At 34.1% G+C, this 15,192-nt stretch overlaps 1 protein-coding gene across 1 annotated transcript in view; it reads left to right on the plus strand.

The window, feature by feature from the left end:
* LOC136038372 (partitioning defective 3 homolog) overlaps positions 1 to 15,192 on the plus strand; it is a 183,756-nt gene that overhangs the window by 150,514 nt on the left and 18,050 nt on the right. The window contains exons 20-21 of the mRNA XM_065721442.1: positions 2,807 to 2,923; positions 10,474 to 10,587. Coding sequence (XP_065577514.1) covers positions 2,807 to 2,923; positions 10,474 to 10,587 — 231 coding nt within the window. The remainder of the gene's footprint in view (positions 1 to 2,806; positions 2,924 to 10,473; positions 10,588 to 15,192) is intronic.

Below are 15,192 nucleotides of genomic sequence, written 5' to 3' on the forward strand. Positions count from 1 at the left end.
GTTGATTCTTCTCTGATACAACATTACTAGCACTTACTACATTACGCTTTAAAAAAGTGTACACTTTTACATTACACTTTAGAGTGTATCTAAAAAATATTTCGCCGTTGAAGATAATAATTCAGACATCTAAGTCATCTTATAGTCATGCTAGCAGTCTTTGTTCTTGTCACCTCAACTGTTGCAGTTAGTTATCGTAGCCATCTGAGCTGCAGTACTTTGTGTCATTTTGGTGATCTTGACTGTGGTAATTAGTGATCATAGTCATCTTTGCTATAGTATTTAGTGATCATAGCCGTCTTTGCTGTGGTAATTAGTGATCATAGTCATCTTTGCTGTTGTAATTAGTGATCATAGTCATCTTTGCTGTTGTAATTAGTGATCATAGTCATCTTTGCTATAGTATTTAGTGATCATAGCCGTCTTTGCTGTGGTAATTAGTGATCATAGTTATCTTTGCTGTGGTAATTAGTGATCATAGTCGTCTTTGTTGTTGTAATTAGTGATCATAGTCATCTTTGCTGTGGTAATTAGTCTACTATAAAAGATGGTTTACTCCGTTTAACAATCGTCGTTCCAGCAATTTGTCACTTGATTGGAAGAAATAGGTCGTGTGAACAACCTTAGATGGGGTACATAGTCATATTAGCTTCAATAATTAGCCAGAATAGCCAAATTACCCAGAATAACCATTATATCTAAGGTAAATTAAAAAGCGTAAATTTTGCGCAAGAACTAAACAGAAAATCAAAAGCAAATTTTGAGGGGCTTAGCTCACAATAATTACCAGATTTTTGAAATATAAAGAATTTTGAGTTGCATAGCTCATAATAATTACCTGATTTTTGAAATATAAGGAATCTTGAGTTGTTTAGCTCATAATTATTATCAGATTCTTGAAATAGAGGTATCTGTTAGTCCTTTTTGGGGACGTAAGGGGGAGGCTTCCTCCTCCCTCTGAAAGTCTAAAGTTTCCCAGATTTCTGGGTACCCCTTATTCTATTAATAATTTTTTTACTAGACCCCCATGAAAAAAGGAACAATACTAGAAGAGAATCCATGCTCCAATTTAGAGAATATATTAAGCATCTTGAAAAATCATATACTAGAAAATTTAGTAGTGTAGTGTATCCTATAGGCTAGATACTGGGGAATGTGGTTAAATGTCAATATGCGGAAAGTATTTGTTACTGCTGTGATAAGCAGGTTGAGTAATATAGATACAAGTAATATAGATACAAGTTGAGTAAGAATATAGATACTTGTGCACCCAGGGGGTGTGGTTTTGTACACCCCCTCATGCCTCGTTCTTACCGGAATACAAACTGATAAAAAAGTGTTTTGTGACAGATATCTCTACAGATATTACTATGGCCTTATCCATCTTTTTTCTGTATGTGATTAACTTTGTTTCTTGTTTAAAGTGGGTGATAAATGAATTATTATTATTGCATGTGATAATTTTTGTTTAATGTAAGTTTTCTTCGTTCCATAAAAAGAAAAATGGTTTAGCTTGTATGCCATAGCAATGTTGCACTTATCTATATTCTTACGTCCAAAAGATATGTACTTGAGTCCAAAGATATGTACTTGAGTCCAAAAGATATGTACTTGAGTCCAAAAGGTATGTACTTTAGTCCAAAAGGTATGTACTTGAGTCCAAAAGATATGTACTTGAGTCCAAGAGATATGTACTTGAGTCCATAAGATATGTACTTGAGTCCAAAAGATATTTACTTGAGTCCAAAAGATATGTACTTAAGTCCAAAAGATATTTACTTGAGTCCAAAAGATGCGAACTTGAGTCCAAAAGATATGTACTTAGAATGGCTGTATAAGTACACATTTTGGTAAGACATCTATTATAATTATACTTACATGAAAATATTCACTAAAATGGTCTGCATAGGGTGGCTTTAGGAGCAACCATTTGTAAAAACTGTAACGACGGGTTTGTTTGCTTCCGTGTTCGATCTTAGAGGGTAATTTGGATTTTTTTTTTTTTTTTTTTTTTTTTTTTTTTTTTTTTTTTTTTTTTTTTTTTTTTTTTTTTTTTTTTTTTTTTTTTTTTTTTTTTTTTTTTTTTTTTTTAGAAGGGGGCTAAATTTCTCTTTCATGTCTTTTTGTTTTGTAAAAAATAAGGCTATGCAACATCTTAAAAAAGTCTTAGCAACTCAAATAAAGCTATTAAATTAAACTATAAGTATATTAAATTATATAAAATTATATGTCCTTCCTAATGCTGCTAAAGAAGAGATGGAATCCTCCATCTAATTCTATGTTATTCAGCTTTGTCTTGTTGATGGCTACTGAATGAATTGGTTTCTGCTGGATAATAAAATAATAGATAATAATGAAAAATATTGAAAAAAGCTGAATAATATTGAGTATTAAATGAAACATTGTCGTATTATATTTCGTTCTCTTTTTTTGGCAAAATGTGTTGTATCCCCTTAGTTCACTGATATATAACTGAAAAAAGGAGATAGATATAAATTTTTTGCGCATTCCATCACCAAGTTCATGGCCCCAAATCCCTCCTCAAGATTCAAGTGGACCTCCAACTTATCATAAATCAGCCGGAAACTCGAAACCACTTTTTTTTTCTTGCTGATATTGAATCAGCAAGTTTTCGAGTGCAGAAATTTCTAATAATTTTTTTTTTTTCAGTTTTGTCGTAAAATCCCTCATCGTAAGAATGTTTTCTTTTCTCACATATATCGCCGTAGTATGTAAGAATTTTATCGTTTGGTCTCAGTAAGTTTTCTATGTTATTTGCTTCAACGTTACCTATCATCATTTGCAGGGTTTTGCGGACCTGATACCGCCAAGTTCACGGCCCAGAATCCCTCCTTCCGATTCAAGGGGACCTCCACCTTATCATCATACTCAGAGAAGTGGTGATCATCCTAGAACAAGACAGGTAATTTCATAATTGATTTGTTTTTCATAGTTGACAAATTTCAGTGGCTGGTAAGCTTCTAGCTTTTTAGTGTTTTCAGTGCTTTTTTATATTAGATAGTACTATACTTTTATCTTTTAATTCCCTGCTAGCTAAAATAAGTAAGCCTCTTTATCTATGTTTTGGTTGGCTTACTTATTTTAGCCAACAGTTTACCAACTGCCATATAGCGATTTTGCTAGTTTAGGCACTTCCAGATAAGCTAGGACGATACAATTTGGCAGGCGTATCAGGGCCAGACCTGATTAAATTAGAAATAGAAATAGTCGTTTCCCCGATTCGACCATCTTGGGAGGGGGAGGCATATTGGCAGACTTGGCAGGCGTATTAGGGGTACCCGAATTTCTGGGCGCCTCTTATTCTATTAAGTTGACCCCCATGGTAAAAAGGAAACAATACTACAAGAGAACCCATAATCCAATATAGAGAATATATTAGAGAATATATTTTAGAATGTATTAGAGAATATATATTAGAATATGTTAGAGAATAGCCAACCAAAACATAGATAAAGAAGAGAAATATCCGTTTTTATCTTTAAGGTGTTTGAGTACAGTAGTAATGTTATTTTTCGCTCCTTACCTGAAACCTTACAACCTGTACGTTAAGTGCCTCCAAACCTCTTGATCATACCTCCTGTACGTCGAGGAGGCACACAGGGTGTCAGTGAAGAGCCTTCATTCATCTTTTACGAGGTCAGCTCCTTATACATTATCCCACTTTGGCAAAGCGATTATAAAAGGGCGTGTCTTCCTTGCTTAGAATAATTGAAGCATATATCCTGTGAAGCATATTATCGGGTTTTCGGGCAAAAGCGATTGTAAAAGGGCATGTCTTCCTTACTTAGAATAATTGAGGCGCATATCCTGTGAAGTATATTTTCGGGTTTTCGGGCAAAAGCGATTGTAAAAGGGCATGTCTTCCTTGCTTAAAATAATTGAAGCGTATATCCTGTGAAGCATATTTTCGGGTTTTCCCGTCGTCGTGTGTCATCTCGTTGTCACTGCCAAAACACACTGGGCAATTTGAGTACTGGCAGTCGAATTAGATGTGTAGGTACCATCAATTTTGTAAGTTAAACGTAGGGGTCCCTCAGTATATATTAACAAGTAAACTAAAACTCTTTTTCCAAAACCTAACCCGGCAAGGGGAATAACCAACTTTTAAACCAACAACTCACTTAAGCCTAAGTTACATAAACATTTTTAGTACTCTTTTTGAAGTTAGACGAACTTGGACTGTTTAGAAAAACCTATATGTGCTCAAAACTTAATGTCGCCTCTTTCGCTGACCAGTATGGACGCCAGCCAATCGAAATAATGAACCTCTAAGATAGAATTTGACAATATCTAGAAGGTACAATCAATTTCAATTCAATTTGATAACGGGGTTTATTCAAGAAAGTCAAAAAAGCAATACAACAAAACAATTAACCCCCCGTAAGTTTTTGCTTGCTTGGAGTAACCCCTTAAACATAGAAATAAATATAAAAAGAGAAAAGTAAGAAAAAAAATTCCCCTACTCCTGGTGGCAACAACCCTTTCAAACAAAAACACATTCCACCTACCAATAAACTCAAAAGATCCCTGTTTCCATCCAACAAAAAATTAAACAATTTATTTGCATTTAATGTTTTTTTTTGGGAACTCAACAGCTAAAGAAATTGAATTTAACGATTTTTCAAAATCCTACAACTGGAGACAAACTGTTTTAAGATCTACGAAATCCATCACATTTGCCGACTTTTCAAAAATTTGGGCAAACTATTCCAAACATTTGGCCCAATGTGACGTTGGAAAATAAAGATCTAGTTCTAACGACTTGGGGTGTCCCCACTTTATTCGCATACCGCGTAGGATAATTGTATATTTTATCACCAGAAGTAAATAAATTTAGGCAACACTGAAGAACAACTTTGGAATAAACTTATACATGAGTAATGCATGATAAAAATTTTCTAGACCTGACGAAAGGATAATATTTAACTCTACATATTGATATCTAACTGACGTTTCTTTGCTATCTCCGGTCAACGCTCCTTCAGTTCCTTCAGGTAGACTGAAAACCTACTAAACCATATACTCAAACAATAAGCCAAATACGTTCGGACTAAAGAGAAATAAACTAATCTCAGCGAATAATTTGGGAATATATTCTTTAACTCTCTCATCATTCCAACATTTCTTGCAATTTTGCTACCAATAATAGATATATGATTTTTAAAACTAAAGCATTTATGAACAATCACACTATGATATCTGATATTATTGGTACGCTTGATTACATAATTATAGATTTGTACATCTTTAAAACAAGGGTAATAGTTAGAACACTTTCCATATATAAGAAATTCTGATTTATTATGATTTAACAAAAGTTTATTGTTCTCTCATCCACTTATCTCTGCATAGTATACCCTTTTCATTATTTTTATTAAATGAACTGAAGTCTTTTCTGCCACAGTAAAATGGGTATCATCAGCAAGACTGGGAAAGTTGACCTTAGAATTAGTATATAAACCTTGAAAATTATTTATCAAACTCATTATAGAAAAGCTTAAGTCATTGATACATACTAGGAATAAAAGGGGGCATAAAACAGAACCCTGGGACACATCAAATTCAAATATTCTTTTACTCGATTTAGCTCCAGACATTTCTACATTCTGTGTCCTACCACTCAAAATGGATTGAAATAGCTTCAATGTTTTTCCTCTTATTCCACAGATGTCTACCTTCTACAATAAAATTGTATGGTCAAAGTGTCGAACGCTTTTACAATATCTACGAAAATAGACGCCACTTTACAACTCTGGTCTAGATCATTATTTACAAATGTAGTCGTAGTGGGATGCTTCTATTTAGTATTCTATCCCCAATACCATGCAGTTTCATAGTTTCACTTTCAAGAAAACCCAATCTTTCTCTATTCAAATTCGCCATTTAAATTAATCAGTCTATAAGAACGGAAACCGGGAAAGTGTAAATTAACAAAAATCACCTTGCTATACAGCGAGCTAAGCGACAAAAGTAGAGAAAATCCTGATAAAAAAAGAAGAAAATAAAGGATGAGAAAATAGGAAAAATGTGGAAGTACAAGCAAAATATAATAACGCAATATGTTCCGTCAAAGCGGACGTACAATTTAAAAAAAAAAAAAATATATATTAGTGAGCTCTTCATGAGCTCACCCCAATACCATGTAGTTTCATAGTTTCACTTTCAAGAAAACCCAATCTTTCTCTATTCAAACTCGCCATTTAAATTAATCAGTCTGTAAGAGCGGAAACCGGGAAAGTGTAAATTAACAAAAATCACCTTGCTATACAGCGAGCTAAGCGACAAAAGTAGAGAAAATCCTGATAAAAAAAAAGAAGAAAATAAAGGATGAGAAAACAGGAAAAAATGTGGAAGTACAAGCAAAATATAATAACGCAATATGTTCCGTCAAAGCGGACGTACAATTTAAAAAAAAAAAAATATATTAGTGAGCTCTTCATGAGCTCACCCCAATACCATGTAGTTTCATAGTTTCACTTTCAAGAAAACCCAATCTTTCTCTATTCAAACTCGCCATTTAAATTAATCAGTCTGTAAGAACGGAAACCGGGAAAGTGTAAATTAACAAAAATCACATTACTATACAGCGAGCTAAGCGACAAAAGTAGAGAAAATCCTGATAAAAAAAAGAAAATAAAGGATGAGAAAACAGGAAAAAATGTGGAAGTACAAGCAAAATATAATAACGCAATATGTTCCGTCAAAGCGGACGTACAATTAAAAAAAAAAAATATTAGTGAGCTCTTCATGACACAAAGCAAGAGAATTCAACGAGACATCAGCCTGCTACCACCCACTCAAAAATTTTCTCATAAACAACAATATAAAATTATTTACTCACAAATATCAATAAATAAAATAAGCACATTCAATAAATCAGGAATTTTTTAGCAATTCTGGATGCTATGGAAGAGGGAGGTTCATTTGTTAGTCCTTCAATCCATTCGTCATAATCAAACGTTACTTTCCTACCAACCGGACGTTCAAACTAAGTATATGGTGGAGCTGTGGTTGATACCCACGAAATGATACCCATCGATTTAAGATACAATTGTTTTTTCATATAACCCTTTTCTTGCCTTTCTCTCTGAAAATAGGGCATCATCACTCACATAAGTGTTTTCCTGGTTTGCTATCTTTTTTCCTTTAAACTTCTTCCCATTTTTTAGTATTTCAATCTTACTCCGACGTTTTTTGCGTTAACCTTAAAATATTTCTTATCCTTTTTATTGCAACAACTGAAAAATGAGGCATCACTGGTAAATTTAGTCCATCCGTACATATCTCAGTAAACAAACATTAAGCTTGATCTTCATCCTCACAGACTGCATTCCATACAACCACACTATTGGTTGCCTGCTCACCTCTGCTTTTGAAAATCGTTTTACTTTTAATAGAGACCGTCATGATCATAATACAAGAAAAGCTGATAACTTATATCATGAGTTTAGGAGTACTACTCGGGCATCTTTTGTGATTCGCTATTATGGTCCCCATGTTTGGAATATTTTGCCCGAAGGGGTGAAAAATGTGCCTAGTCTTCCGGCTTTCAAGTCACCGGTAAGGAAGTTTCTTTTATTTCGTGAGTAATTTTGATGTAAGGCCCGTTCCAGGTTGTCATTCTATTCAAGGCATTATGTCTTCTTCTTGTTTTTTTCCTCTTTCTCTTTTTTTCCTTTCTTCCTTCATTAGTTGAGTTTCTTTTGTATTGAGTAGCGTGATATGAACGTGGTTTTAATTAGCTGAGGGTGATAACCTCGCTTGCCCTTACAAGCTTATTGGTAAAGGAAAAGGTAAAGGATACGGCATTAGACTTTACAGTCCGTACTGGCGGTGCTGATCTCCGTTTCTTGGCCCTTCTGCCAGGAAGTGCAATGGGGGGTTGGGGCCAGCCATCCTGTGCTTTTGCACACCCTTCCTGTTTACCTTCCCCAGATTTCTCCAGGTACCCATTTAGAGCTGGGTCGACTCTGGCAAAGCTTACAGAGTCACGCCACTGACCCCCGTCCCAAACTGAAGAATTGGGTACACTGGGATTCGAACCCGTGTCCTCTCAGACAAGGGATCCCGAATCCAGCGCACCAACCCACTCGGTCAGGACGGCTTACAAGCTTATTGCCTTTCTTGGCAGGCGAATGGCGAATAGTGTTTGTTTTCTTTTCTTAATAAATGTATATATCATATCTCATCACTATTTTCGTTGGGCTGATACTGTTCAGTCATAATCCTATCAGACATGCCAAGGGTTTTTTCTTTAAAATACTTCACTTCTGACTGCAGGTTAAAAATGTCTTTTTCAACAAAGAAACGTCACTTTCTACAGCATTTGTACCAGAATTAAACCTTAAGAATTCATAACGTAAGACTATTTTCTCTGATTTAAGTGCTTGTATTCCATTTTCTGCTACAGTAAACCGCTGTTCAATTGATTGAACTGAGCTACGAGTCTCGCGTATAATGTCCATCCTCTTACCAAAGTCCTATGATAGCTTCAGTGACGAAACCTGAGTTATCGCTGGCTTCTGAATATCCGGTCTTCCCGACGTATTTGCGGTGTTTGTAGCCATGTCCTCGCTAGAATCAATATCGGGACGACCCTTTTTTTATTTTTTTCTTGTCCACCTAAACTTAGTAATAGCTAAAATTTACTTACTTGAAAAATAAAGAAAGCATCAGTCCTTTATCCCTCCTTTTTTCCAATGCTCCATTTTTCCACTGTACTATTGCTTTAATCCCATATCATGGATAGTTTTAACTTTAAATCACTTTGGACGAATAGTAGCTGATACTTTCCGTCCTTGAGCTTTCTTTAGGATAAGGCTTCAAATTTTTAATAGTGTTTTATCAGCTTATATAAGGTTTTCGTTGTATCACAGCATACAGATAACTTAGTAATAATCAAACTTCATTCATTTCATTATGTCATTCATACAGTAGCCAATAGCAAGCACTAAAGTCCTAACTGGTTAAGCGATGAATCGTGACTTGCTAGTATGCCATCTGGTATGAATATTAAGCCAGCTAGTATGATGACTCGTAAAGTAATAGTATCGCTATAAGCCAAGGTGTTTTCTATAAGCCAAGGTGTTCTCTGTAAGCCAAGGTGTTTTCTATAAGCCAAGGTGTTTTCTATAAGCCAAGGTGTTGTCTTGGTCATAGTTAAACCTGAAAAATTTAATAAATTGAAGGCTCGAATTGAAAGGAGATTTTAAAGCGCGAGTGAATCTATTTTATTTATATATAGGAGAAGCAGGACATCGATCTGATGATTAAGACCAGGGGCCCAGCAACACATCTATCCGGTTTTGATATTAGGGAATTTATCAATCTGCATTGGCAGATGATTTTATTTTCTGACCATTGTGTGATTGAGGGCTTTCGTGTGTTCCTTAATTGGTTAGTCCTAACTTCCCTGATGTAATCCGTGAGACATAGCAATAAATACTTATTTGGTCACATGTAAGCTGGTTACATATCTCCCTAACTACCTCCGGCTCGTAAAAAAGTAGAAAAAATGCATATAAAATTTTTTTATGCGTTTTGTAAAGTTGTCCCCCCCCCCCTAAGTAAAAAATCTGTATACGCCTTTGTAAGTTACCTATGTACTTTGATCCAAGTTTTTTTTTTCTATCAGCTCTTTAATTCATGTATAATTCATGTCTTTTTTTATCTCCACTCCCTCCCCTTCCCAAAAAACGCACCTTCGTACATACTTTTTGAAAAATCCCCTGTTATAGTATATTATAGTAGATAATTATATTATAGTAGATAATATGATCAAACTTGATGGTCAAAAGCATTGATAACATGTATTAAGATGAACTGGAATTGAAATTTGGAAAAGAAGATATTATCTACCATCTAGTGTCGCTCTTCAGTACCAATTTAAAATGATGACAAACTATGTGTCATAGTAGTATAAAAGTCAAGCTCATAAAACTGATAATCAAGTTTGAGCCAAGGAAAAAAACACATCCTTCGGGGGGGAGGGGAAAGTATTAGGCCACACTTCTGTCTGATGTGTTAATCTTAGTCTTTTTTGTATTTCTGTCAAAAACATTTAGATCGTAGGGAGAAAATAATTGTGACAAAAAAAATCATCACTAAAAATGATATTTAATGTTCTGAGAAGCAAAATTCATGTTGGATTTTCATGTTAACTATGTAGCATTTAACCATGTGGCATTTAAAGCTGGGCTCGTAATTATGAGGAGTTGAAATAAGGTGAAAAAATAGAAAAAGATTTAGATACTAGCTAAACCATGTTATATGGCTTTTGTAAAATAGCTTTCTATATCTGAAAAATTACATTTTTTATGGGAAAATGTCGCTTGAACTTGTCTTTAACTCCTTCCAATAAGATGCATTTATCTTTAATTTAGCTTATACTTTGGCAACGTGTTTACTTATGCTTGTTCTAATAATATTTTTCTTGTATTTGTGCTTACAAAGGATTTGGACCACGGGGAGAGCATGCAATCCCTAGTAGCTAAAGACTGTTCTTTTTCTGCGCTCTCATTGGAATCTTTTTTCAAATTATGTCAAATTGGGAAGCATGATTCTGTGGTAATTATTTCATTCTTCTGTATCTGGCTTCTTTCTGCTCTAAAACAATGGTTGTGGTTTCATTTTGCACGGATATGGAATTATAGATATCAAGCACCATAATCGCTGTAGAAAAGATATATATATATATATATATATATATATATATATATATATATATATATATATATATATATATATATATATATATATATTGAAAAGAAAAATTATAGAAAATAATTCGTTTCTTCAATGGTTGCTACTGGTTCTCTCTATACTTTATCAAGCACCATAATCGCAGTAGAAAAGATATATATATATATATATATATATATATATATATATATATATATATATATATATATATATATATATATATATATATATATATATATTGAAAAGAAAGATTGTAGAGAAGTAGAAAATAATACATTTTTGAAGCGTTAGTACTGGTTCCGTCTATACTTTATCAAGCACCATAATCGCTGTAGAAAAGATATAAATTGAAAAGAAAGATTGTAGAAAAAAGTACGTTTTTTGAAATGTTGCTTTTGGATCTCTCTTGATTTTCTCTTTTGGAAAATATACCAAATAGAGATTCCGGTCAAACTGGTCTCTGCCAACTTCTGAAGGAAAGACAGTAATAACTTTTTTTATAATATATAGAAAAATTATATTAAATGGATCTTCTGAATCGCATACCGTTTAATCCGTGAAATAATGTGATTACCCAGAACCAATTATTTTCTTGTTCCTGTATATCAAATTTTATCAAATTTACATTTGAAAGGTGATGTTTTGGTTGAATGATTAATGTAGAATACTTGATGCGTAAATAATGATATGATTCCAGAATGACTGTGATAACGTAATGATTCTAGTATGATTCACCCTGGAAAACTCTTCCCTCCGTGAACAATTACCCTGAACAAATAAAAGTTCAAATAGGGATAAGTACTTTTATTATGTAGTGAAAATAGATATAAAAGCTCTGAATATTTCAATCAAATACACTGATGATCGTCATCAGCAGATAAAATGATGTATTACTGTTAAAACAAACGATATTTATACTCAACAAAATAAGTGCTTCCAGCACATAAATAGTTTCCAGTTCATTGGCTAGAGTTGTTTCCAGGGGCGGATCTAGAGAAAAATCTGGGGGGGGGGCAACTGGAACAAGGGCGCCAATGTGACTCGAGGTGAGGACCAAAGTAAAAAGTTTATTTTAAAAAAAGAAGAAAAAAGAACAGAATAAGGGCGCCAGAAATATCTTGGAGGAAGGGTCACCCCCCCCCCGACCCCATGGCCTAAATTGATTTTAACTCTTTCATTCATCTAAATTCAACCAAATTAGCTATATAGTTAAAATGAATAGATAGACAGATTTATCACACGAAGCCCTGTTGGGCCATTCGCTAGTTAATTAGTCACAAAACTAAAATTAAGACTTTTTGAGTGGGGAGTGGACAGGGGCAGTTAAAAAAAATTACTTCTTAGCATAAATTCATGTTGTAAGTTGCCTTGTCATATCCCCACCATTGAAGCCTAGACACCATACCCTAGATCGACGGGCTCACAAGAAAGAAAATAAAACAAATATGCCAAAAAAAGAAAAAAAACACATTCTGATGATGAAGATCTAGCAAGCAAGTTTAATTATATGATTAATTTTTCATGAAAACGAGGTTTATCGTATAATTTTATGACAAAATGATTCGTAATCTGATCGTGCGAGCAGTTTCATGTCTGAATCTCTAACAGATCAAGAGCAAAATCTTGGGTAAGGGCGCCAATGTGACTCGAGTTGGGCACCAAATTAAAAATTTATTTTAAAAAAGATTTAACAAAAAGAAAAAAGAACGGAATAAATGTGCCAGGAGTGTCTGAGGAGGAGGGTCGCCCCCTCCGACCTCATGTATCTGTTCCTGGCCTAAATTGCTTTTAATTCTTTCATTCATCTAATGTCAATCAAATTAGCTATATAGTTAAAATAAATAGATAGACTGATTTATTCACACGAAAGCCCTATTGGGCCAACCGCTATTTAATTAGTCACAAAACTGAAATTAAGAATCTTTGAGGGTGGAGGGGGTTTATTATTAGTCAAAACTTACCTTTCGATTTCCGGGTATTTTCGGATATTTTACCAAAATATCTGGAAATATCCTTCGATCCCCTTGCACATTCAGCCATCAGTCTTCGTCTTTTATCTATTCTATGTTCGTGTCCAGATTGTTTATTTTTATCCATTTTGAACTTTTAGCTACAAGGCTACTTTTCAATATGTCATTGTGAATAGACAAATAGCTATAATTGTGTTACCCCGTTTATGAAACGTGTTGAATGTACCCCTTTTGTCTTCAATACGTGTTTCCATTTTCGTGAAATAGGGGAAAGTTCCATGTTCGTAGAAAAACCTTTGTAGCAATCAAAGATTTATATGCCAATTTTACAGATACTGAACCGGCTGAAGATAAATAATTTTTGTTCTTTTTAATTTTCAACTTTGCTCTTTACATTCATAGGAAAGCTTTGCTTTTTGTTGTTAATTGGGTAGATCACCTATGAATAATTGATCAAATTGACAAGTATACTTAAAAAAAGAGTAAGAAAACAAAAAAGAACTGAATGTGAATGAGGGCGCCAGAAAATAAGGTCCCCCTGGATTCGCACCTGGTTGTGTCAGAGGGTTCATTATCAGGGTCCATTCAAAGCCTTGAGTTGTAAATTTGTCTGCTTTAATATTGCCTAACTTTAAATTGAATTTTTCATGAAGGTGGCACATTCTTCTTCTTCCAATTGCAAAAGAAATGTTGCTAGATTTATAGTTCTACGTTTGTTTGTGCCTACCATCTCCATGTATACGACGTTGGTATTTTTTGAAGACCACACTGCCTTTCTATGACGAACAAATAAAAGCTCAAATAGGGACAAGTCCTTTTTGACAGTGAAAACAGATACAAAAAGCTCTGTTGTATGTAATAGAAATATCCAGAACTCCTTGTATCTGTTTTCACTGTCTCTGACTTATCCGTATTTGAACTTCTTTTTTTCGTCCTAGAAAGGCAAAGTGGTCTTCGAAAAAATACCTAAAAATTACCCCCTCCCCCCCCCCTGTGGAAAATTATTGCCTGGGAAATTCTCCCACACGTAAAATTAAGAAGCCAGGGAATAAAAGGAAGAAGAAAAGAAGGGGACTTTGAAATGTTCTACCTGTATCCTATAGTTTTGGTTTTTATATTTTTATTTCTTTTGACGATTTTGTTCAATATTTTCAGGGGCTGGTGATTGAGGTATCATAGCAGGGTATGATTAAGATTAAAGAAAATTATTTTAAAATATGAAATTTGTGGCAACTGTGGGAGGGTGTCCCGTGATGAAAATGCGCGGAGATGCTGGCTGGGACTGAGAAGTACGAGTAATTACTACCTGCGAGCACTGTCTGGCACCACAATCTGTAGTAAATGATACCATTTTACCTCTTGAGATTAAAAACGTGTCCACTAGGTGTGCATCAAAAGTTTTCTTGTCTGAAGTAGTTTTTAGAAGCTTTTTTTTAGTGTAATTTAAATAAAATGGAGTCAAACTCCAATTCAGAACACAGTAAATTTAAAATATTTAAATTATACAACGTAGGGTATCGGGAAGTCATACACCATAAGCATTATCTTGGCTATGAAATCGGAAGTACTAAAGTATTTATAGTACTTCCAAAGATCTATTTTTTCTAATTAAACGGCCTTTCTGATTCAGGGGTCATCCTTAAAGAATTGGAACAAAATTCAAACTTTAGCGTAAAGAGCGAGGTATTGACGAGGGGGCGAACCACTCATATATGTAATAATTTCTGTTCGTTTTAAGTTTTAATGTTGCTTCTTACTTTCAGTTGAAAAAACGTGTTCCTTTATTTAATTTCTGATCGTTTTTAAACAATGCTGGGAAAAGCGGCGCCCCCTTTATTGAAAACTTTCTTCCTCTAAGAAAAATTCTTCCATGGGAAGATACTCCCACGTAACCTAGAAACTCTGAAAAATGTTGGCTTGTAGAATAATTACGATCTTTAGTGTCGTATTTCATGAGGTTTTACAAACGATAAAAACCATTCCCAAAATAAACATTTTCACGTCATATAATGACGAAAAATAAAATGATGAGATAAGACTTATTTATTATGAATTAAACGTACAATAATGCACTATACTATTCTGCCAAAGGTTCTTCGGCCTAAGAAGGGGAAAGACACACGAGTCAAAGCTCAGAGAGGAAAAAATCACTTGCTAATTGACAGAGAGAAGAGAGAAAAAAATATTGAACACAAAAATTAGATGGGTTAGATTTTTGAAATAGAATTGTATCAATTTAATACACAAAAGTTACCCCACTAGATGGATAATCTTACTCTATTATAGATCTTTACTCCACTAAATAGATCAATACACAAAAACTTAAATCCGGCTGATAATCCCTGTTTTCAGTTATTTGGATATGTCAGGAAAAACCAACTCGCCAAAAAACATATTGCGGCAATACTTAACAAATATGTTACCCTAACTTTTTTGATGCATTTGGAAAAGGAGCTTTCTTTGTTAAGCTAGAAAATGGGTTAATTTGGGCTGAGTTTAC

This window comes from Artemia franciscana, chromosome 18 (genome assembly GCF_032884065.1).
Source record: "Artemia franciscana chromosome 18, ASM3288406v1, whole genome shotgun sequence".
NCBI classification, from domain to species: domain Eukaryota; kingdom Metazoa; phylum Arthropoda; class Branchiopoda; order Anostraca; family Artemiidae; genus Artemia; species Artemia franciscana.